The 25,760-nt window shown below is 45.1% G+C and overlaps 1 protein-coding gene across 2 annotated transcripts; it reads right to left on the bottom strand.

The window, feature by feature from the left end:
- Positions 1–8,438: 8,438 nt before the first annotated feature.
- LOC123041297 (uncharacterized) lies at positions 8,439–9,696 on the bottom strand. Of its 2 annotated transcripts, none has more exons than XM_044463937.1 (2): positions 8,878–9,696; positions 8,439–8,767 (listed from the first exon to the last, which is right to left on the bottom strand). In XM_044463937.1, the coding sequence occupies exons 1-2, from the start codon at positions 9,446–9,448 to the stop codon at positions 8,685–8,687; spliced, it is 654 nt and encodes a 217-aa protein (XP_044319872.1). In that variant the 5' UTR covers positions 9,449–9,696; the 3' UTR covers positions 8,439–8,684. The 2 variants fall into 2 exon arrangements, with proteins under 2 accessions (XP_044319872.1, XP_044319873.1); XM_044463938.1 differs by having other exon boundaries at positions 8,439–8,764.
- Positions 9,697–25,760: the final 16,064 nt, after the last annotated feature.

Here is a 25,760-nt window from a genome sequence, read left to right as displayed (position 1 = left end):
TGCATCTTCAGCCCTCACGCGTCACCGGCCCGACACCCAATGGCTCCTGGCCACTGCCAATCAAGAGCAGCAACCATGCACCCACTTCAAATATTATCTCTCTAGCGAGAGGTCGCGTGGCATGCTCTCCTCCTTCTCCGGGTGATCAAAATCCCTCACCACGACAGAGCGGTGCTCGGTGTATTTCACCAGGATGTAGGTGGCACCGGATTGGATCCTCGTCGATGAGGAGCTCGCGGTGGCTTGGGCTGCCGACCGGTCCAAGCCCACCAATGGGACGCTGATACGTCTCCAACGCATCTATAATTTACGAAGTATTCATGCCATTATATTATCATTCTAGGATGTTATACAATCATTTTATAGCAACTTTATATCATTTTTCGGGACTAACCTATTGACCCAGTGCCCAGTGCCAGTTGCTGTTTTTTGCTTGTTTTTTACATCGCAGGAAATCAATACCAAATGGAGTCAAACACCATGTAACTTTTTGGAGATTTTTCTAGACCAGAAGGAACCCAATGGGCCTGAGCTGCACCTGGGGGTGCCCCGAGGGGGGCACAACCCACTAGGGCACACCAGCCCCCCCTGGCGCGCCCAGGTGGGTTGTGCCCACCTCGGTGGCCTCTCGTACCCCTTCTTTGCACTATAAATTCCCAAATATTCTGAAACCCTTCGGGGTAGCCCTATATCAGAATTTTCGTCGCTGCAAGGCCTCTGTATCCACGAGATCCAATCTAGACCCATTCCAGCAGCCTGCCGGAGGGGGAATCATCACATGTGGCCAACACAATGAGGAGGGAGTAGTCCACCCTTGGGGCCGAGGGTTTGTACCAGTAGCTATGTGTTTGATCTCTCTCTCTCGTGTTCTTGAGATGTCACGATCTTGATGTATCGCAGGCTTTGTTAATATAGTCGGATCATATGGTGTTTTCCCCTTTCTATCTTGTTGTGATGAATTGAGTTTTTTCCCTTTGAGATTTCGTTGTTATCGGATTGAATACTTTTATGGATTTGAGAACACTTGATATATGTCTTGCAATTTAATACTCATGGTGACAATGGGGTATCGTATTGATTCACTTGATATATGTTTTGGCACTCAACCCGCGGATTCCGTGACATTGGGGTAATCTATGCATATGGGTTGATGCACGTTCTTGTCTTTTGTTTCTCCGGTAGAAATATTGGGGCACTCTTTGAAGTTCTCTGTGTCGGATTGAGTATTATGAATATGAATTTGCTTTGGTGTTATTTTAGTACGAACTCTAGGATAGATTGAGTGGAAAGAATAGCTTTGTGTTATTTTAGTACGAACTCTTGAATAGATCGAACGAAAAGAATAGCTTTGAGGTGGTTTCGTACCCTACAAACAATTTATTCTTATATTCTCCGCTAGATAGGAACTTTGGAGTGATTCTTCACCGCACTTTGAGGGATCGTTATATGATCCAATTATATTAGCACTGTTGAGAGATTGGACTAGCGAAAGTACGGACCCTAGGCCTCATTTTCAAGCATTGCAATACCATTTTTTGTGCCGGTTTACTATTTGCTACCTTGCTGTTTTTATTTATTCAGATTATAAAAATATATTTCTACCATCCGTATTATACTTTTCTCACCATCTCTTCGCCGAACTAGTGCACCTATACAATTTTCCATTGTATTGGGTGCGTTGGGGACACAAGAGATTTCTTGTATTTGGTTGTAGGGTCGTTTGAGAGAGACCATCTTCATCCTACACCTCTCACGGATTGATAAACCTTAGGTCATCCACTTCAGGGAAAATTGCTACTGTCCTACAAAACTCTGTGCTTGGAGGCCCAACACGTGTCTACAAGAATAAAGTTGTGTAGTAGACATCAAGCTCTTTTCTGGCGTCGTTGCCGGGGAGGTGAGTGCTTGAAGGTATATCTGTAGATCTTGCAATCGAATCATCTAGTTTCTTGTTTTATCACTAATTTGGTTTATAAAAAGAAAACTATAAAAAAATGGAATTGAGGTTACATCATATTATTGATCATCTTTATAATATCTTTCTTGAAAATGATGTTTCGGAAAATTATGCTCCATTGATAGAAGAAGAATTTAGTAAAATGATTAGCATGAATGATGAGCATAATTGCAATGTTGTTGGCATGAATTCTTTGAATATCCATGATGCTAGTGATATGCAAAGTCGTAAGCTTGGGGATGCTATGTTTGATGAAGATGATATTTTTAGTCCCCCAAGTTTTGATGAGCAAGTTTATTATGATGAAAGCATGCCTCCTATCTTTGATGATTATGGTGATGACATGTATGCTATATTGAATAATGATAACCATGAAACTTGTCATCATGATTTTAGTTTTAAATCACATGGTAGTTATTTTGTTGAATTTGCTCCCACTACTATTCATGAGAATAAATTTGCTTATGTGGAGAGTAACAAAATTTCTATGATTATACATCATGAAAAGAATGCTTTATGTGACGGTTATATTGTTGAATTTCTTCATGATGCTACTTAAAATTATTATGGGGGATGAACTTATGCTTGTAGAAATTGCAATAATATCAAGGTTTTCTCTATGTGTTGAAAATCTTGAAGTTTTGCTTGTTTTGCCTTCCTATGATAGTTGATTCTTACTCTCATAAATCGTTTGCTCACAAAATCCCTATGCATAGGAAGTGGGTCAGGCTTAAATGTGCTTGCCATGTGATTCATGGTGCTCTTTTTCATGTTTCAATTCTTTTCTTTTATGCGAGCATCATTGAAATCATCATGCCTAGCTAAAAGGCATTAAAGAAAAGTGCTTGTTGGGAGACAACCCAACACTTTAACCTACTGTTTTTGTGTGTTAACATGATTATGCTACTGTAGTAATCATGTTTTATTGCTTTTGTTTCAATAAAGTGCCAAGTAAAGCCTTTGGGATCATGTTGGGTGATAGTTGATTTGATCTTGCTGAAAAAGAGAAACTTTTGCGCTCACGAAAATAACTCTCATTTTTAACAAAAGAGTGATTTTGAGTTGATTCTTTTTGAATAATATTAATATACAAATTGCTCACGTGTTCCAGTTTGTTTCATAATTTTTGGAGTAGTAGAAGTATGGTTTGAGTATATATTACTACAGAATGTTCTGTTTTTGACAGATTCTGTTTTCAATGAATAGTTTGCTTGTTTCCTTGTTTCTATGGCTTATATTACTCAATATAAATTCTGGAAGTGATATGCTACAGTAGGCCTTGTGTGTAAACAATTATTAATCTTGTCTTTGACAGTACCAAAAGTGAAATGGTTTGCTCTCATACTAACCTATCTCACAAGGTTCCGTTAAGTTTTGTGTGATTGAACTTTTCAAGTTTTGGGTGAGATGTCAATATGAGGAGAATAAGGAGTGACAAGACCCTAAGTTTGGGGATGCACAAGGCACCCCAAAGGTAATATTCAAGGAAGATCCAAGCAACTAAGCTTGGGGATGCCCCAGAAGGCATCCCCTCTTTCGTCTTCAACATTATCGGTAACCTCACCTGGAGCTATGTTTTCATTCGTCACACGATATATGTTTTGCTTGGAGCATCAATTTATTTTGTTAGGATTTGCTTTCTGTTATTTATAATAATGTTTTGCATCTTTTATTTCAATAAAAGTGGCAATGCTAGCCTTTGCCATGCTTATTTTGCAAGTATACATATTGCTGTTTCAAAACAGAAAGTTTACCGCTGTTGCAAAAATTTCCTAGAAAAGTCAGAATGTGATAAATTGTTGAAACTTTTTGAAAAATAAGGTTTGATAAATTTCTACAGTGTGGTTTGTTTCATAATTTTTGGGGTTAGGGAAGTATGATGAATCTTGCATTCTTTACAGACTGTACTGTTTTGGCAGATTGTTGTTATGTTTGCATTGTTTGCATATGTTTGCTTGTTTAATGATTCTATTTGAGGATAGGAGTATTAAGGGCCTGTTCGGAGACTCTCCCGCTCCTCAAGTCCGCTCCAGGAGTTGGTGGAGCTGTAGCTAAAAATGGTGGAGTGGGGAAAAGGCAGCTCCACAAATTCTCAGATTTCAGGGAGCTGGAGGACTGCCGAACAGCTCCTAAATATGCAGAGGCATTTAGTATGCAATGTTGAATAATAATTTTAGTTATTTGCTACAATAGAGAATGATAAGGTTTTGCACTAATTTATACTTACTTATCTCACACGTTCTTGTTGAGTTTTGTGTGGATGAAGTTTTTGAGATTTAGGAAAACCGTGATATCAGAGGAATTAAGGAGACACAAAAGCTCAAGCTTGGGGATGCTCAAGGCATCCCAAGCTAATATTTCAAGAAGTCTCAAGCATGTAAAGCTTGGGGACGCCCCGGTAGGCATCCCACCTTTCTTCTTTAACAATTATCGGTTAGTATCGGTTGAGCCTAAGTTCTTGCTTCTTCACATGAGCTGTGCTATTCTTGGAATGTCATTCTATTTTGTTTTGCTTGATGTTTTAATAAAATACTTATATCTGAAAGTTTTAAATAAAAGAGAGTCCTCAAATAGCTACCTATTTACATAACTACTCACTTGATCTTCACTTATATTTTTTGCAGTAGTTTGTCATTTGCTCTAGTGCTTCACTTATATCCTATGAGTAAATTGTTGAATAAATTGAATATCATGAAGTTAAAATCATATCATGCCTAGTGGTAGCTTCACATTGGGTTTAGAAAGTGAAATCTTTTGAGGCTTGACAATTACAATATTGGTCATACAAGCAATTCACGAATAATTAGTATAAGGAAGAGAACTTTCACATGCAAATACGCTATCTTGGAAATCTTTTGTGATTGTGAGCCCCCATCAAAATATTATATGCCAAAATTATTGATGTTGGACAAGGAAGACAACGTAATGATTTATGTTTGTTCATATTCACATAGAAGTTATATTGTCATAGATCCTTCAACATGTGGTGCTTGCCCCCCCCCATCTTTGCTAGCCAAAAATTCCGCACCAAGTAGAGATACTACTTGTGCATCCAAAAACGCTTAAACCCAAATCTTATTTTCAAGAGTCCACCATATCTACCTAAGGATGAGCAAGATCCTTCAAGTAAGTTGTCATCAGTGCAATAAGGCAATAAAAATTGCTTCTAAAAGTGTTAGATCATTTAGTGTAAGAGAAAATTGAGCATTGTACGAACTTATGATGGCAAAGCAATAAAAGCGACGAACTGCATAATAAAGGTTGCTATCATAAGGGGCAATATAATGTGACGTTCTTTTGCACTAAGGGGTTGAGCATACAAACAAATAAGCGCATGGCAACCTCTGCTTCCCTCTACGAAGGGCCTATCCTTTACTTTTATGTATTTACTTTTATGCGAATAGTCAAAGTTTTTCTCTCTATTCCTTTTTATTTTTCTCCTTTGGAAAGCATCATGTGGTGAGGAAATATCTAGGCACATATGTCCAGTTGAATATGAGTAGTATGAGTTATTATTGTTGACATCACCCAAAGGTGAATACGTTGGGAGGCGAAATTATAAGCCCCTATCTTTCTATGTGTCCGATTGAAACATTTTGCTCATGTGTATGCGGTGAGTGTTAGCAATCATAGAATACTATAAGATGGTTGAGTATGTGGACCTCTTATTTAGACTCTGTTGAATAAGTTGAATTGCAATTGCTTAGTGACTGAGAACATAGGTTGTTGAGTTTCAAGAGAGTTCATTGTTTGAACCTTAACATGTGAATTGGTTGCTACTATAACATGAGAAGTTTTATAAGAAAAGATTGTTGTTATGATGCTAGGAAAAGTGATTGAAATTGTCATTGATCAAACTTATGCACTTTGCTGGCATTCACACTTCATAAATTATTTCTTTTATCATTTACCTACTCGAGGAGGAGTAGGAATTAAGCTTGGGGATGTTGATACGTCTCCAACGTATCTATAATTTATGAAGTATTCATGCCACTATATTATCATTCTTGGATGTTTTACAATCATTTTATAGCAACTTTATATTCTTTTATGGGACTAACCTATTGACCCAGTGCCCAGTGCCCAGTGCCAGTTGCTGTTTTTTTTCTTGTTTTTTACATCGCAGGAAATCAATCAAATGGAGTCCAAACACCGCGTAACTTTTTGGAGATTTTTTCTGGAGCAGAAGGAACCCAATGGGCCTGAGCTGCACTTGGGGGGTGCCCCGAGGGGGGCACAACCCACCAAGGCGCGCCAGGGCCCCCTGGCGCACCCAGGTGGGTTGTGCCCACCTCGGTGGCCTTCCGTACCCCTTCTTTGCACTATAAATTCCCAAATATTTTTAAACCCTTCGGGGTAGCCCTAGATCAGAAGTTCTACCGCCGCAAGGCCTCTGTATCCACGAGATTCAATCTAGACTCCATTCTGCCACCCTGCCGGAGGGGGGAATCGTCACCGGTGACCATCTTCATCATCCTGGTGGCCACCACGATGAGGAGGGAGTAGTCCACCCTCGGGGCTGAGGGTTTGTACCACTAGCTATGCGTTTAATCTCTCTCTCTCTCTCTCGTGTTCTTGAGATGTCACAATCTTGATGTATCACAGGCTTTGTTAATATAGTCGGATCATATGGTGTTTTCCCCTCTCTATCTTGTTGTGATGAATTGAGTTTTTTCCCTTTGAGATTTCGTTGTTATCGGATTGAATACTTTTATGGATTTGAGAACACTTGATATATGTCTTGGAATTGAATACTCGTGGTGACAATGGGGTATCGTATTGATTCATTTGATATATGTTTTGACACTCAACTCGCGGATTCCGTGACACTGGGGTAATCTATGCATAAGGGTTGATGCACGTTCTTGTCTTTTGTTTCTCCGGTAGAAATCTTGGGGCACTCTTTGAAGTTTTTTGTGTTGGATTGAGTATTATGAATATGAATTTGCTTTTGTGTTATTTTAGTACGAACTCTAGGATAGATTGAACGGAAAGAATAGCTTTGTATTATTTTAGTACGAACTCTTGAATAGATCGAACAGAAAGAATAGCTTTGAGGTGGTTTCGTACCCTGCAAACAATTTAATCTTATGTTCTCCGCTAGATAGGAACTTTGGAGTGATTCTTCACCGCACTTTGAGGGATGGTTATATGATCCAATTATATTAGCACTGTTGAGAGATTGCACTAGCGAAAGTACAGACCCTAGGCCTCATTTTCAAGCATTGCAATACTGTTTTTGTGCCTGTTTACTATTTGCTACCTTGCTGTTTTTATTTATTCAGATTATAAAAATATATTTCTACCATCCGTATTACACTTTTATCACCATCTCTTCGCCGAACTAGTGCACCTATACAATTTACCATTGTATTGGGTGTGTTGGGGACACAAGAGATCTCTTGTATTTGGTTGCGGGGCCATTTGAGAGAGACCATCTTCATCCTACACTTCTCATAGATTGATAAACCTTAGGTCATCCACTTGAGGGAAAATTGCTACTGTCCTACAAAACTATGTGCTTAGAGGCCCAACACGTGTCTACAAGAATAAAGTTGCATAGTAGACATCAGACGCTTGTCCCCGCCGGCGCCGGATCAACAGGGAGTTCCTCTAGATCTGTACCGTCGAGTTGGTGTGTGTAGAAGGAGGATAAGGCACAACATAAGGCAAAGGACTCATGGCGATCTCCCACGAGTGTGCCGGCGTGGCTAGCCCGACTACCACAAGTGTCACAATGAGGATTGCGATCCTAGTGGCCTCGAAGGCCATGCATTAGTTTATTTTAATTTTGAGTAGTTTATATTTTTTTTGCGGGTGAAAATAATTTTTATTTGAGTAGTTTATATTAAACTAGTTAAATTTGAATGTAATATATCGAACTAGCCTAAATTTTGTCGAAATTGTGACTTTGAAATGTTTGAACTCGAAAAGGTTCAAAGGATAGTGTTCGATGGTGTCCGCCCGGTCAGATGTCCACAAACATATGAGAGTGTCTGTTTAACGTCAACGTTTGGAGATGCCCAATAAGCCACATTTGTATCTGAGGCTTGAGAATCCATAGAAGAAATTGTGATATTCACATGAGGGATTTGCGTTAAGTCCAATCAAAAGCATGCATTTGATGATGGATGATGATAACATCATTTAACTTGTGTCGTGGACAAGTAATTCACACAGCGTATGCATATTTAACGAACATCTTCAGCAGTCAGAGGTGCAAGTACTGTATTGGAACGCCCAATTTAATTTCAGACATTCAGTGTTGTATTACATATGCCCATCTAAAATCTCTGATTCAAAACCAAAATTTTATCGGCCCAACTTTTCTCCCCTACAATCTGTACAAAACAGTTAGTGATGGTTTTTGGAGGATATTTGTCTCCTTGGATGAGTGTGTTTTAGTCGAATATATCTTGCCAGTGTGCATGCCTAGTTTTTTATGGAAATGTTTCAGCAAGAGTTAGTGTTTCTAAAGAAGTTGGTGAACAAGAAGAATGTCCTTGCATCAAATGTTGTCCTGTCAATACAGGGGGCGGTGCATTAATGTTGCCAACACATACATACAGACTAAACTATGCACAACAACCATGGGCGTCACCAGAGCAACAAGGTTACGACGTTGTGTTAATTGCACCACAGGTCATGTCCTCTCCCTCGTCGTCTAATGGAACACTTGGATGTACAACGGTTCTGCAGGATGGGTGGTTCATTGCAACCAGCGCTCTCAGCTGGAGTGCTTCACTGAACAAGCCACTACCTGAGCCCACTGCCTTAGCCTTGTCTTGATAAGCTGCGGGTTCTCGCCTGCTGCATGAGTCAAAGGACCAAATAGCCGACCACATAATAACATAAGCTGGTGGTTCTTTTATAATCTATACTAGGAAGAAATTAACAAGGAAACATACAACGTTACTGACCTGGACTGCTAATTTTCAATGAGTCAAGGAGGGAGGGCTGAGCGGTAGGACTGCCGGCCGGGCTCGGTGTGCCGGAGTGCATGGATGATGAGGAGGTCACCACAGAAAGGGAAGGCAATGAGCGGCTGCACACCCGCATCTTTGGCTCAGATAGCTGTCGGTTGACGGCGAAATACAGATCGAGGGCAGGGAGCGTGTCACAAAGGTTCTGGCCTCCGTTCTCCTCGTTGAACCCGAAGCCAAGCTCCATGGATCCCTTAAGCTCATCCAGGTCCTCGTCAGTCACACCGTTCGCAGTGGCGTGCATGTTAGCGCATCCCACGCGGTCGGCATCGTACAGGCCCATGCTGCTCCTTTGTCGTTGTATCTGCCGCCGCCGCTTCTCCCACTTGACCTCCCGGGTGGTCTCCTTCATGGAAAGCTGCTTGGACAACATCCTCTTCTTGTTGCTGTTGTCGGCAGCAGCCGGGTGTGTCCACGCGACCGCTGGCTCTTGCTCCCTAGCAATGAAGAGCGACAATGGTGGTGGACGTGGAACGCCACGCTTGTGTTCTCTGCAGCTGTTGGCCATTGTTTGTGCAATGGTTTCTCTGTAACGGTGTAATGTGTGTTGGCTATCGAATGTGCTGCAGCTAACGTTGCCTTCCCTCCTCCGAATGGATGGCGGATTGCCGAGTTGGCTCCCAGCAGCTGCCGAATCACGACAGCTGCGGCAGGAGGAAGGAGAGCAGGAATGTTGGGAAGACGAGAAAGGGAGGTGATGCTCCTCTCATATGAAGGAGGCGAGAGGAGGAACAACAACCCAAAAATAGGAGTATAACCTCGTTTCATTGATCGGGATGCCTCTTCTATAAACTCCAAATGCTAACCATGCCGGATGGTTGTTACTAACCGTAGGCCACCCGTGCCACTCGGCTTGACTACTTACAGGCTGTAGACAAATTTGGCATAGACCAAGAGGATGCTAGCTATTTTAAGGTTTATCTCGAGTAGGCATGGGTGAAATCTAACCTAAGTAATATATGAAGTATGTGTATGGGTAAGAAAAATTGGTTTTTTCGTTTCGAGAAGGATGATTGCCCCGGCCTTCACATCAGCATGATGCACACAACCATCTTTATTAATTATTCACCAGAACCTGACAAATAAATATAAGGATCAACCCAAAGCCACCTTCTAAGCGAAACAAAGTTGCTACACCTATAAGTATACAGATGTGCCTTGTCCGGATAACAGACAATCTAATCCAATGACCTTAAGACCATCCGGTCTAGGCATCCCATAACGTGCACCGCCTGCGCACGCTCCGGGATCCACTGCCACCATCTTCCGTCATCCCATCTTCAGGAGAAATCACTTCATAGATCTTATCAGTCCCATCTGCCATCGACAGTCAAGCCATAAAGTTGTAAGTTAACATCAGAACCACGTACACACTACGGATCAGCGTGCAAGCGATGTAAATTGCACTCCATGTATAGCACAACCTTTGCTCAACGCGACTAGTACATGTACACAAACTGCATAGTTGTACAACTCGTACCCCACATATAGCACTATAAGTAGAAAAAACTGAGCGAAGCCCAACAAACAAAAGAAGAAAAAAAAATATGAAAAAGCCATTGCAGACATAAGCGCAACACATCACCATCCTGCTATGTGGTTCCTTTGCTCCACCATCACTGTGTGTCCATCCAGGAGCCCCGGCAAGTGACTTTCTTTTTAGAAATACATGTGTAACTGTATTCAAACATCAGAATCATTACAGTATGCTTCAGATCAAAGATTGAAGATATTACAAAGTAACTCCTAAAACTAAGAGTTACATTGTAATCTCTCAAATGCATCTTCTGTGTGGTCATATAAATTTTGGAAGATGAAATTCTTCCAAGGCTTCAACAACGACATTACAATTAGATCAAGGTAGTGATACTGCCACTTGTACACCTACCCAAACTTGATCGCCAATAAAAGTTTCAGGGAGCCCCTTGACTCGCCCATCCAACAAAATGGGGTCATGAGTGATGAAGGGACTTGGGCCGTGGATGAACCCCTAGTACTGCATGCAGTTGAACCACAATATCTTTACTTAGTGCAGAGGAAATACTCCAGCTCCAAAAAGAAGAAATCAATAAACGCACCGCACATTGACAGGAACTGAACAAATCCCAATGTCTAGGCATGGGAGGACACAAGCATAAACTCTGCAAGAGCGGTTGCACCAAACCTGTGGAGGAAACGTAGCTTGGGCTCCTTGGTATCATCCACAAAAGCATCACCGAGTAGGTGAAGAACCCGATGAACTTTATTTTGGACGACACAGCATCCACCACTACTATGTTTCTCCTGAAGAAAAATAAAAATGATTGAAACATATGTACGAGCACCTAACCTCCCAGCCCCCCCCCCCCCCCCCCCCCAATCTCAAAGCAGTAAACAAGCAGCTAGAGGCGGGTATAATTTCAACAGTGATTGCACTTCTAATACAAATCTTAACTCCTTGGTATTTCACGTATAATACCATATGAGAGGCTTCCCTATGACTGACTCCTGCGAGAGGTAAACCCAAGTTAGGTGCTCCCAGAGAAGAAGATTGACAAGAAACATTAAAATTAGATGAATATATAAAAGCCCAAGAACCATGATTGGTGTGTGCTAACTATGTGATGTATTCAGCCCATCTAACGATTCCATCTTTTAGGGCATGGTTGAATGAAAGGGAAGGAAAACATATGATTTGAAGGAACATATATACGAAATAAAAAGGAATAGAGGTATACACGAGGAACATATATCATAAATATTTTGTAATACACAATGTATATTTTTATATACATGAGGAACATTTTCATATACATGTTCAATATTTTATTACACACCTTGAGCATTTTTCAAATACGTGAAACATTTTTCATATAAAACAATATTTTTGTGTAAAATTTTATAAATATGTGATTAAAAACTTTTTTAAAATATATGTTTTTGATTCGTATTTTCTTTTTCATACACATTATATATTTTGGTATACATGTAAAACATTTTTATATCCCTTGAACATTTTCTAAATACATGATTAACATTTTCTCATATCTACTTGTTACATCAGGAACATTTTTTATAGATGTGTCAACATTTTTAAATACATGATTATGATGTCCACTTTTTTTCCATATATGTTGTTCACTTTTCGTATACACCTGAAACATTAAAAATATACATGATTGCAATTTTTAAATTTATGTGATTGTATATGAATTATTTTTTTAATATGCATTAAAAAAATTAAACATGTACTAACATTTTTCAAATACATGATTTAAATTTTACAAATGTTTGATAAACATTTTAGAAAATGAATGCTAAAAGGGAGACTAAATAAAAACGAATGAGAAGAATATAGTAACACAAAAAAAACAAAAAAGCAAACCAGAAGAATACGGATCACAAAAGTTATGGTTCGGTCCACTTGCAACAGTGACGTAGGCGATCGCTGGCTTCCCCAATCTCGCATTAAGCAAGATATAATCGGGCGCATCCTATTTGCCGCTTCAGGCTTCCGTTACAGTGCAATTTGTAAACAGGCGCCTGAAGCACTCCAAGCTGGGCCGACCCATTCTATTTTCTTTCCTGTATTTAGTAACTACACAAAGGCGCGGGCACGGGGGATCGAACCCGTAACCGCTTCATTGCGAGCGCTCCGCTCTAACCACCAGACTCTCACCCTACTGGTGTAAAGATATTTTGGTTTTTTTATTTTGCTCTTTGTTCGGTTTGTTCTTTTTATTTTTATCTCATCCTTTTTGTTTTCCTTAAGCATGGTTTTTTTTAAATGTGTGAACCTTTTTTTCTAAATTGATGCACTTTTTAAAATTAGATGAACTTTTTTTCCAAATCCGGAGAACTTTCTTTCAAATTCGATGAACTTTTTCTCAAATTAATTGAACTTTTTTCAAATTCGATATTTTTTCAAAATAGATTTTTTTTCAAATTTGATGAAGTTTTTTCAATTTCATGAACTAGTCTTCAAAATCGATGAAATTTATAAAAAAATTGTGAGCCTTTTCTTTTCAGATAACCGTGAATTTTTATGAATTTCCGAACCTTTTTTCAAATTAATGTACCATTTTTCAATTTCTGAACATTTTTGTATTCAAATTTTTTTTAATTTTTTTTAGGATTTTTATAGAAAGAGTCAATGTTTCACCGGTCAACTAGTGAACCGTGGCTAAGCAAACAAGGGGACGAGAGGGACGAGTGTCAAGGCAGCCTTGAAACTGGGGCGACCCAATTTGCACGGCGCGTGGGCGCCGCTTCTCCTAGTCGGCGCTAGGGTTTGTACATGAGTTGATCCTTTGCTACAATGGTTGCTCTGTCCCTTATATCGATGCCTTGGGGCTCTTCCCCAAAAAATATGAGCGGGAAAGGGCTACCACATGGCGGCAATTCAAAAGGGACATGTGCTGGTGCTTCTCCTGACAAAAGATGGTCTTCACGTGCCAAAGTGCTTATCCGTGACGTGCCAGGGGCTCCACGATGACCTATGTCCTGCCGCGCCACCGTCTTGGTCTTCTATCACCAAAGGGGAAACCTTTGAGTCTTGCTTTGGGGGCAAGTAGGCAGAGTTGTTCCCTTAACACCAAAGGGGAAACTATCCAGGCCGCGCAGACTGGCACCTGCCTAGACGATGTCACCCATGTGATGGGCGGCACCCGCCCCGCGTGGCTCCTCGGGAGGCCTCGAGGGAGGGTGCCTCACGAGGGAGGCCTCACGGGTCCGCTCGCCGTGATGGCAGTTTAGGAGAAGCCCCTCGCGGGGCAGGGCCCTCGTGAGGCTGTTGGTTTTGCGGCGCCCGCTGATGGGCTTCCCCATGAGTTGGGCCAAGGGGCTCTTCCTGGGCCATAGGCAGGTGGCTCATGGTACCATGGTTCCCACTGGGCCGACAGTCTCTAGATGGGATCTCTGAAGAACAAAAACTTGCGGCGGCCGAAAAAGTATTTTGGGTGGCTCTTTGATGTATTGGGAATATTCACTACAAAAAAAGACACATTCGTGACATTTTGGGCCGACCGAATTTTTTTCTGTCATACTTATGACACTTCTATGACGATAATTACGACAAAACCCGGTATCATCATAGATGTGGTGGAATCCTACTTCTATGACAAAAAATCATGACAAAAAATGGGCTTTTCATCCTGGGCGGTCCGGAGACGCACTTGCATGACATTCTTTGGGCCGTCCATGACAGAAAAAATCATGGTAGAAGCGAGGGCGAGGAAAATTTCGGGGAGTTCCCGGTTACGACGGGTGGTCAGGGCCAAGCAATGCACGGAGGTTTGCGCATTTCTCTCATACATGTACGCGCGTGGGTGTGAGGCGTTGGGCTCTAACTGAACCCGAGCGAGGCCTTCGCCTACTGAACCCGAGCGATTGCACTCACTACGTGTTATTGAACGGAACTATCAATCGATCCATTGCTGTTAACTGAACCCGATCGAGCGATTCCTTCGTTACTGCTGCTAATTGAAGCCGATCGACCTGCTACCTCTTGATGAACAATGAGCGTTGTTGGGGGTTGGATGAACAGTTCCCGGTGGGGGTTGTATGAACAGGACCCCGTGGGGGTAGAGGCCGTTGCCGCTTGATGAACAGGACCCCGATCGAGCCGGTTGGGGTGGATGAACAGGAGCCCGTGGAGGGCTGATGAACAGTAGCTGGTGGAGGGCTGGATGAACAGTAGCCCGTGGAGGGGTGGTTGAACAATAGCCGGTGGAGGCTGGATGAACAGGAGCCCGTGGATGAACAGTAGCTGATGGAGGCAAGAGGGAGACGCCGTGGATGAACAGTCGCAGGTGGAGGCTGGAGGAGGTCGATGGTGGATTGACTGTAGTCCGTGGAGGCTAGAGCGAGGCACTAGACGGGGATGAACAGTAGCCGTGGAGTCCTGTTTTGCAGTACGCCACACCTCTCCCGATGAATAGGACCCTCGTTTCGACCGTAGGAGGTCAAAGAGAAGTCTGTTTCCTCCGTTTTGCGGTACGCCACACCCCTTCCGATCAACAACACCCTGTTCCGACCGTAGGAGTTGGAACACAAGTCTGTTTCCTCCGTTTTGCGGTACGCTAGACCCTTCCCGATGAACATGACCCCGTTTCGACCGTACGTGGTCGAACACAAGGTCGTTTTTCTCCATTTTGTGGTACACCAGACCCGGTTCTGTCTGTTCCATCCAAGCCAGTTGTCTCCCATTCAACACGACCCATTCCGACCCAGTTTGTTGCCTCCCGATGAACAGGACGCGTTCTGACCCAGTCACTTGGCTCCCGGCGAACACGACACTCACTACTAGAAAAAGGGCTATAGATGGGATTGACACTAATGGCGCACCAGACATGGGGTGCGCTATTAGTATATACTAATGGCGCACCACCTTCAGATACGCCATTAGAGTTGAAACTACTAATGGCGCACCTGGACCAAGGTGCGCCATTAGTATCATTTTTTTTGAACTAGTGCGCCTGTCCAAACATACTAATGGCGCATCCGGACAAAGTGCGCCATTACTAGTTGTAACTAGTAATGGCGCACCCGTCGGAAAGTGCGCCACTAAAGTTGTTTTTTTATTATATTTTTTATTCCTTTTTTTTGCAATACTACTAATGGCGCACTGTACAACCGTGCGCCATTACTAGTTTAAACTAGTAATGGCGCACTGTAGAACAGTGCGCCATTAGTATGTTTTTTTTTGCAAAACTACTAAAATCGCACCGCCAGAAGGTGCGCCATTAGTAACCTGGATTACTAATGGCGCATTTAGTGCTGGTGCGCCATTAGTAAGTGGGCAGCAACAAGATATTTTGGACAGCTTCTCCTACCCACACTCACTTTCTCCCCACTTCATTCTCTCCACCTCCTCCTTGTCTCGGGTGCCTCCTCTTTTTCACCTCATTTCCACCATAGATTCATTCAAATTAAGTGGTTAAATTACCTTGTTTTGATAGGTAAGTAAGGGGGGAAGCTATATTTATGTTGTTCTCCCTATAATAATGTGCACATGCACTTTTTATGGCCTGGCTAGATCTATGTATGTTCGTGGTGTTGCATATGTTTGTGGTGTTGCATATGTGTGTTTGTGTTTGGAGGTGTACCGGTATTTGAAATGCGATAGTTGCCAATATTTTGCCGGAATGTTGATTCATTTCCGTTTCGGCGAGAATTTTGGCATTAAGCATTCTTTTTGGTCCTATTTTTAGGGAAAGTCATGCCAAATTTTTTCTTGGTTCTAAAATATCGTTTTGCTCTACCCCGCAGGCGACCATGGTCCGCACGATGACCGAAGGCATCGTGAATAGGTTTTTGAGGTCCGCGAAGGCCGAGATGCTTCAAAAGAACGAGATGGAGATAAGATGTCCGTGTCGAAGATGCAAGCTGAAGAGCCTTATTGCGGACCCAGATTCCGGGCAGGTGCGGGACCACCTGCTCTTGCGTGGTTTCATGGATGGCTATCGGTGGCAAGGTGATGAAGATGACTACGAAGTCGTCCATGGGGGCCGGGCAAGAAATGAGGAAGGGCAGCAAGACAACCACCGCGGCTCGGGCAGGCGAGAAGATGAAGAATCCCCAGGAGATGATCACGACGGTGATGCTGTACACAGTCATCATGTAGAAGATGCAGGACATGATGATGAGGAAGATGCCGGAGCAGACGACGGGCATGATCATGAAGATGATGATGCCGACGGAGCAGACGATGCTGGACCATCGATGGGCTGGGTGCAGGACTCTCATATTCAAGAGCTGCTTCTCAAGCAGACGGATAACGCAAGAGCTGCCGCCCGAGAGAAAGCCAAGATGGATCAACTTGAGTTAGACGCGGTTACTCCATTGTATGAAGGATGCAGGCCCGAGGATACCCGCCTGAAAGTAACGCTCATGGCTCTGGAGATGAAGGTAAAACACAAAATGACCGACGCATGTTTCGACGAGAACATGTCATTCTGGCACGAACGTCTTCCCAAGGGGAACAAGTGCCCGACCAGTTTGGAGGAGGCGAAGAAAATCGTGTGTCCTCTGGATTTACCGCACATGAAATACCATGTGTGCATGAACAATTGCATCATTTATCGGGACGAGCACGCGGAGTCTACCATATGTCCGGTGTGCGGCGTCACTCGATACAAGAAGAGGAAGAAAGCTCCTCGAAAAGTGGTGTGGTACTTTCCGATCACTCCTCGTCTGCAGCGGTATTTCGCGGACCCTAAGGTAGCAAAGCTCATGCGTTGGCACGCGGATAGGGAGGAGAAGAAGCGAGAAGATGACGCAAATGATCCGGAGATAGATAAAAAAGACAAGATGCTGAGTCACCCTAAGGATGCAAGCCAGTGGCAAGTGTTGAACTTCGAAGACTCAGAATTTGGGAACGATCCAAGGAACATCGTGCTGGGCGCGAGCACCGATGGAGTCAATCCGTTTGGCAGCCAGAGAAGCACACATAGCACCTGGCCTGTGTTTGTGTGGATGTACAACCTTCCCCCCTGGTTGTGCATGAAGAGGAAGTACATTCACATGAGTATGCTAATTGAAGGGCCGAAACACAGGAAACGACATAAATCTATATCTGGGGCTGCTGAAAGAGTAGCTTAACACGCTATGGAAAACGCCAGCCAATACGTGGGACGCTGCAGAGAAAGAATATTTCCCTATGAGAGCCGCACTGCTCACGACGGTGCACGACTATCTCGGTTACGGATATCTCGCGGGGCAGGTAGTCCACGGATTTTCTGGATGCGTAAGGTGCATGGATGACACAACGTATCGCCAGCTAGATAGAGATCCCGGGTCTTTGAAAACCGTGTTCATGGGACATCGAAGGTGGCTTCGCGACGATGACCCGTGGAGGAAACGCAAGGATCTGTTCGATGGTGAAACCGAACCCTGAAAACGCCCGTGTACGAGGAGCGGCGAGGAAATAGACAAGCTGTTCAAAAATTGGAAAGACTGCCCACTGCCGGGAAAGAAGCAAAAGGCGCCAGAGCCGGGAAAGAAGCGAAAGGCGCCAGAGCCGCTGCTGAAGGTATGGAAAACGAGGTCTGTTTTCTGGGACTTGCCGTACTGGAAGATCCACAATGTGCCTCATAGCCTTGATGTCATGCATATCATGAAGAACATGTGCGAGAGTCTGCTTGGTACCCTGCTCAACATGCTAGAGAGGACCAAAGATGGGCCGAAAGCAAGGGCAGACTTGAAATCAATGGGCATCAGGCAGGAGCTTCACGCTAATGATGATGATGATGATGGTGGTGATGATGAGGCGAAGCAGGACACAGAAAGTCGTCGCAAAGGCAAAAAGGCCAAGAATACCGGAAATGACTACCCTCCCACGTGCTTCACTCTAAGTCAGGAGGAGATCGAGCAGTTTTTCACCTGCCTCCTAGGAGTAAAACTTCCTTACGGTTACGCGGGGAAGATAAGCAGATACCTAGACCCAGCGAAGCAGAAGTTCAGCGGGATGAAGTCTCACGACTGTCACGTGCTGATGACACAGATACTTCAAGTTGCAATCCGTGGTATCATGGACGCGCACGTCCATGAAACGCTATTTGGCCTATGCAACTTTTTCGACGTCATCTCTCGGAAGTCGATTGGCGTGAGGCAACTCAGAAGGCTACAGGAAGAGATCGTGGTGATACTATGCGAGCTTGAGATGTACTTCCCGCCCGCATTCTTCGACGTTATGGTGCATCTGCTAGTCCATATCGTGGAGGATATCATCCAACTCGGGCCGACGTTCCTGCACAGCATGATGCCGTTCGAAAGGATGAATGGTGTCATCAAAGGATACGTTCGGAACATGTCGCGTCCAGAGGGAAGTATAGCCAGGGGCTTTCTGACCGAAGAGTGCATCTCCTACTGCACGAATTATCTAGGCATCGAGAACCCCGTTGGTCTGCCTGTCAACAGGCACCTCGGCAGGCTCGCTGGATGGGGTCACCGTGAGGGTCGCCGCGAAATGCATGTCGACTTCAAGGGTCGACTCGCCGACTTTGAAAGAGCAAACCTAGTCGCGCTACAACACATAGACGTGGTCGATCCTTGGGTGGTAGAGCACAAAACCTTTATTGAGAAGACGTACAATGACCGAGGCCAATAGAGGACGGACGGAGATATACTCAAAGAGCACAACTCATGTTTCACGCGTTGGTTCAAGCAGAAGCTTCTGTTGTACCCTTTACATGAGGATTCTTCCGCGGAAGAACAACTCATATTCGCCTTGTCACAGGGCGCCGAGCACAACCTGATGACCTATGAGGCGTACGATATCAACGGCTACACATTCTACACCGAGGCCAAGGACATGAAGAGCGATGGTTATCAGAACTCCGGGGTAACAATGGAATCCTACACCGGTAATGACAAGGACAGATGCTACGGAAGGATCGAGGAGATCTGGGAGCTGAGCTACGCTGGAGAGAAGGTGCCGATGTTCCGTGTCAGATGGGCCAAGAGCGTCCTAAAAGAAGACCGATATTTCACCACCATGGTTATACCCGAAGCCAAATCCAAGACCGCGGGTGCAAACGTCACCGCGAAAAGTGAGCCATGGGTACTGGCTTCCCAAGTGGACCAATGCTTCTTCATTACCGACCCGCCAAAGCCCAGTCGTGTTGTCGTGAGGAGAGGCAAAAGGAAGATCATCGGAATGGATGGAGTAGCCAATGAGCAAGACTTCGACAAGTACGGCGACCTGAGGATCGAACATGACGACGATGATGAAGTAGCAGCATACACCACAAGAAGAAGCAGGACCACCCTACCTAAAGGACGTCCGTTCCACAGAAGAACTCCATTTGCGAAAAAGAAGGGCAAGAAGATTGTGAACAGATAGCTAGCTAAGATCGATTGTATTTAAATCGTAGCCTTCATTTCTCGATTGTATTTCATGGGTACTTTTTGAACTATCATGAATATTTTTAAATTTCATGGACACTCGATCTCGATCCCCCTCCATCTCGATCGCTATCCCACCTCGCCAGATCCGGTCCCCCTCGCCGCCGAGCACGCCCGGTCCACCGGCCGCCGCCGCCGACCCCCCGCACCCTCGATTCCCCTACTCAAGCGCCGTCGCCGACCCCCCGCACCCCTCCCCTACTCAACCGCCGCCGCCGACCCCCCGCACCCCCTGCACCCTCCCCCGCTCCACCGGCATTACTGTTTGATGATATTTTTTAAAAAATTATTACTGTCTTATAAAAAAATATTACTATTATGATTTAAACAAGTTTGAACATATTTAAACACAAATAAGTATCAAACAGCATTTTAAATGCATAAAAAAAAATGTGGAGCCTGGGAATCGAACCCAAGACCTCCTGGTTTGAGAACTGGCTGCTGACCAGTCGAGCTAGTAGAGGGAACTTGATGTGGATCAGGTCATGTGGAAGATAACCTGTTGGCTCGAGCAGAAAAAAAATACTAATGGCGCACCAGGGCGAGATGCGCCATTAGTATGGATGTACTTATGGCACACCGAGGGGTGGTGCACCATTAGTATTGTGCCGCCCCCATCCACATTTCCTCCCCGGCCGGCCCAAACCTATCCCCTCTCTCTCCCTCGCCCTCGCCCTCAATCCCCTTCCCCTCTCCTCTCCCGACGCTGCTGCCCCGCCGCCTCGACGCCGCCCCGACGCCGCTGCCCCGCCGCCTCGACGCCGCCCCGACGCTGCCTCGATGCCGCCTTGACACCCCGACGCCGCCTCGACGCCGCCTTCGCGCCTGCGTCCTCAAGTACCAGCTCGCCACCGCCGCGTCCGCCTCCCCTGCCTCTCCCCGTCGGCCGCCGGTGAAGCACCGCGCTGCACTGGCCCATCGTCTCCTACATCGCCAATGTCCTCGCCGACCAGGACTTCGACTTCGGCCCCCCCGACGGCCACGGCATCTTCCACGCCCTCGGCGACCTCCTCATCAACGCCCGCTGCGTCTACGACCGCGACCACTGCCTCGACGTACCAAATCACCCCCATCCCCGCCCAATCCACCCGATTTCATGCCCCCTAGGTTTCGGTTGGGGCCATTATCTTCCTGGAGAGAACTTCTTGTTGGGGCCAAGATTATAAGTATGGAAGTTACTTGCACAGTAAAATTATGCTCAACCAGAGGTGTTATATTCAGTTCTTATTCTGGTCCTTTAAAATCTTCAAGCAATTGTGAGCAGTCTCAAGGTGTTGTACCGACGGTAGCTCTTACTGCCCCCCACACCAATTATAGTGGCCTTGCATATGAAAAAGGGCAAACAGTTATGAGACTAATCAGCCCAAAAAAGTATATCAATTTGAGAGAGTGAGAGAGAGCACAAACTGGTTTTGCTGCTGAAAACTGCTTCCTGACTTGTTCCTTCTGTTGGATGGCTTCATCATAGACCGGGCTATGTCGGACCATATGAAGCTCATCCGGATCCCAGAACATCTGGAGGAATAACATATTTGCTGCCTCAAATATCTTCAGTTCCCAAATGTGATAATTCATGGGCTCATCAGGACGAACATAAATAATGTACTTGATGCATATATGGTGCATTACTACTACATAAGAATTATTATACTTGGATTCCCCTTATTCTTATCCTGCCTCGGCAATTTTGGGTTAGGATAAAATCATGGGGGTTTCCCAGGATAAAACAAAACAAGCCCAGTAAGAAAGAAACCATCAGGCACTTCCATCAGGCACTTACAGTCCACATTTTTTCCCTCTGCAAAAGTCTTGCGTGTACCACCATGCCCAGAAACAAAAAGCACACCTCCCACTCAAGCATCAATGGCCTGTATAACTTCGTTGTAAACAACCCTTTGATCATGATTTAACTTCCTCCGCAATAATTCTGCTGGGACTTTCAACTCAGTCTTATTGTATTGCAATTCCTCGGCTACCAATCCTGGTTGGCTAGAACTGCCCGTGATGATAAGTTAAAAGACGCATGCAGGGGATACTTCATTTCTGAAAACAACAAGTATATGATCAAGTAGAGATGAAAAGAGAGAGTCCCAGGAACTTGTGAGCATTTTTACACAAAATTTATCATGCACCGTTCCAATGTCTGGAGTACCAGGATCACTGTTAGTGGAGCTGTTTTCAAGTGTGCTCCTAGGATTCACGCCCTATGCGCGCAAGTTTGGTCTTGGTATCTGTAATCCTGTATGTATCAGGACAAGTGGTGCTAGCTTTATTGCCAGGATCAATTAAGCGTAGTGCCTGCAGGTCCATCATTAGTGGATTTTTTTACTGTTGTAGTTCTTATTTGCTAGGCATATCACCTTACAATGAGTTGTGGGTGAAAATACCAGGTTAACTGATATTTGAGTCCATTCGCAACTGCTCCCATTAAGTTAAAGATCAACCAATTTAGTTCTTATTTGCTATGTAGGCTAATTCAATTTAAATTTTGTACTCTGATGATTAAAAAAATATGATGATTACTTAGCAGTTAAGTCTTAACGTGGTTTGCATTCATTTGCAATTACACTTGTTTTTGCCTCCACTTGATGTAGCCGACAGCTTCCGTTTACCTGAAATGAGTCTTCTTGTTTTGCGGTGCTCATTTTTTTCTAAGTGCACTGCAGTACTTGTTCCTTTGTGCACCATAAGTAAAACTAGCTAATTTTATGAAAATGTATCATGTCACTGTCCGTGGCTCGGTTAACTCCTAGGGTTTTAGCAGTTATGTATAAAAAACATTCTGATCCAGTATTGCTTGTAGTGGTTTGTCCAAAATGTTGAATGATACTGCTTGGAGATGCATATATTGTTTCACTTCTTCACATGCCAATGTATTTTCCATGTTGTGATGGAGGCCTTTTTTGCCTTGTCCACCCGAGAGGCCCTTGAGTTTGCTGGAGCAAATTCGGGTACTCCATATGTCCTATTTTCAGCAAAGGTCATGCTGAAATTTTCCGTGATTTTTAGCATGACTTTGCTAAAAATAGGACATATGGGGTACTTCTGACTAATGCATGGGCCGGGGTACTTGTGACTAATGATGAAAGCTTAGGCTTTTAGGGTGCCTCGGCGTCGAAAAACCCTCAATGATAAAATCTTAGCTTTTAGGATGCCTCGGTGTCGACAAACCCTAAATGATGAGACCATGATCTTGTTCCTTGACAATAACCAACTTTTTGACCAAACTTTGTTCCTATTTAGAGAGAAACATGGCCAACAATGATCAAGCCGGGGGTTCGGGCGGCAAGGCATTCCGGGAGCTGTCCCAGGAGATGGAGGAACAACCTCACTTGTATGAGGACGCCTCCTTCCCCACCGATCCTGAGACCACTGATGGTACCGCCGAGGATGACCCCACTGATGCCACCACTGATGGTGCCGCCGAGGATGCCACCACTGATGATGGCGGCGCACACACAGATGGCAGCCAACAGAAGAGGCAATGGAAGGACCGACGCCCGACCGTGCTCCGCACCCTCAAGGAGGAAGTTACTGAAGTGGACTCCGACGGGAATCCAACGGCGCCTGAACGAATAGTCAAGGGGTACTCGCTTCAGCTCGGGTGCATTCTCCGGAGCACCGTCTCGATCAACACCGAGAACCTGAGGCATCCTCTGCAGCAAGCGGCCCCTCCGTCAACTGCATGCCTGCCGTTGGCGGTGCCTCGACATTAGCCGAGCTCGACGCCATCATCACGGTAACTAATTAAGCCTCTCTCGGTCGAGGACTTCATCTCCTTGCCTTTGACTGGGCATCCCTGACGCCCTACATGTTTTCGCAGGGCGCCGCCGATGTTCCATGCACTCTCCTGCACTTCGTGAACAATGAGTTGGTCGATGTCGCCAAGGGAAAAATCGTTCAACCGGGCAACCCCTTGTTCCACGGTACCCAGATGCCACCCAACTTGTTTAGGGTTGAACTGGTTCGGGTGCTGCCAGGCTACGACGAGTTGTTACCTCCGATTCGACCCATCGGGGCCGACGATGATGACGTGATGACCCTCAGCGCCTGCCTGAGCTGGCCCTTGCTTTGGCCGAAGAGCCAGATTCGTTTGGGGGCGGGGGACACCACCCCAAAGACAACACCGCCAGTCGTGCCGGCGCCAAGTCGGCCCCATGCCAAGACCGCCGCAACGGTGCCGGACATCCCTATGCCACTGGATCCAAACATGCACATGGCACAGGATCAGAACGACGACGACGATGATACGTTTGGCAACGTCGATCAGTACTTTGCCGAACATGGGTACGATGGCGACTTCATGGGGGCTCCTTCTCAAGAACCCAACCCAACAAAAGACGTGCGCGATCTAGCTGGTACCGCGGAGAAGCCAAGTTGCAACAGGCGTCGTCTGCCGTTCAGCTCTCAGGAGACGCCTCCATCTGCCGACTTCACCGAGCCTTAGATAGGCGAGGTGTGAAATATTATCAGCCCAAACACACTCAAGAAGGCGGTCTATGAGCAGAACTCGGTCCCATTACAGGAGAAGAAGAAGGCATGCAAAAGAAATACTAACAAGGGTGCTAGCCAGCCGGCACCGAGTACGATCTGTGCTCAGGACAGGCCACCTTCACCTGAGGATATCTCGAGGAGGGTGCATGTGGCGGGTAGGGCGATGCTACCGACAAATATGCTCAATGCTGCAACCGGTGCTATGCGGAGTCTGCATGACAGCGTTCTTTCTTTGGAGAAGCGGCGTCTCAGAGAGAAGGATGTGGCATACCCGGTTTTCGCGGCCAAGGTGCCAGAGGGAAAGGGCTTTGTGGATAACTCCGTCGAGCGTACGATCATCCTGCGGTTTGATGACATCCACGCTATGATGAACCTTCATCCGCTGCACTACACCTTCGTTCGGCTATTTTCGCTGAGTATGGAGATGCGGATCATTCGCGACAAGACCCCGGACATTGTGATAGTCGACCCCTTCTACATGCGTGCCAAGATCTTGGGCAGCGCTGGGGACCGGCAAGTCGCGAGTTCTTACCTCGAAGGCGTCATTCTAGCAAACCAAGATAAGGATAACTTCCTCGTGCCTTACTTTCCTGAGTAAGTCCTCCCCTCAACCGGCCCGTAACATATGAATTCTTAGATTTCGATCGTTTTTCTTTTAACATTCCGTGTTTTCTGCAGTGACACACATTGCACGCTCATCCTCCTAAGCCCCAAATATTCCATGGCCACGTATTTCGACCCGGACCGTCAGTCGAACATAGAGTACACAAATGTCAAGAAGGTTCTTGATGATGTTCTCCCCGGCTACGCCAACTCTGGAGGCACCTTCACCAGGCCTATTTGTAAGTACGGCAAGCACGTGTTCTCCCACAATACGACGTTCTGCTGCGTCAAGCAGCCGCCTGGCGGTCAGAAGGGTGCCTACTACGCCATCCATCACATGCGGGCGATCGTACGGGACCATCATCAACTTCTGCTACCGAGTAAACTCAAAGATTGGGCCGCGAGCGTGTCGGCAATCCAGGACGCGGACATCAGACAAGAATTCTTTCGCATCCACTCGGAGTTTGCGGAAATCATCCATCAAGATGTCCTTCGTACCTCGGGGCAGTTCTACCTCAGAAATCAACCGTCCAACAGTGACATCGACACAATGCTACAAATGCAGGCTGACAACGCCCGTTCTTTCATGACTCCCATGATAGACGGCGGCTTCATCCACGCTCCGGTCCCTTGAGTCGAGTCGAAAGCAGTGATGCTGTGTCTAGTTCTGAAACATTGATTGGCTCATGTTGTAATTAAACTTTAATGAACTTGTAGTATGTCTCTTTGGTTTCGAGAGTCGTTCAACTTAGATGTAATCGATGCTATTAATGCCTTGCTTTTCTCTTCCGATCATTCTGTTGCATACTTATATATTGCTTATGTATTGTCTGTGAATT

Source organism: Triticum aestivum, chromosome 2B (assembly GCF_018294505.1).
Source record: "Triticum aestivum cultivar Chinese Spring chromosome 2B, IWGSC CS RefSeq v2.1, whole genome shotgun sequence".
In the NCBI taxonomy this organism is placed as follows: Eukaryota; Viridiplantae; Streptophyta; class Magnoliopsida; order Poales; family Poaceae; genus Triticum; species Triticum aestivum.
This window is presented reverse-complemented; position numbering and strand designations above follow the sequence as displayed.

Bases quoted from the DNA above. Each gene is read 5' to 3' on its own strand.
- LOC123041297 (XM_044463937.1), bottom strand. From the start codon at position 9,448: ATGGCCAACAGCTGCAGAGAACACAAGCGTGGCGTTCCACGTCCACCA. The intron at 8,768-8,877 runs GTCAGTAACGTT...TGACTCATGCAG, and splicing joins ATTGAAAATTAGCAGTCCAG to CAGGCGAGAACCCGCAGCTT.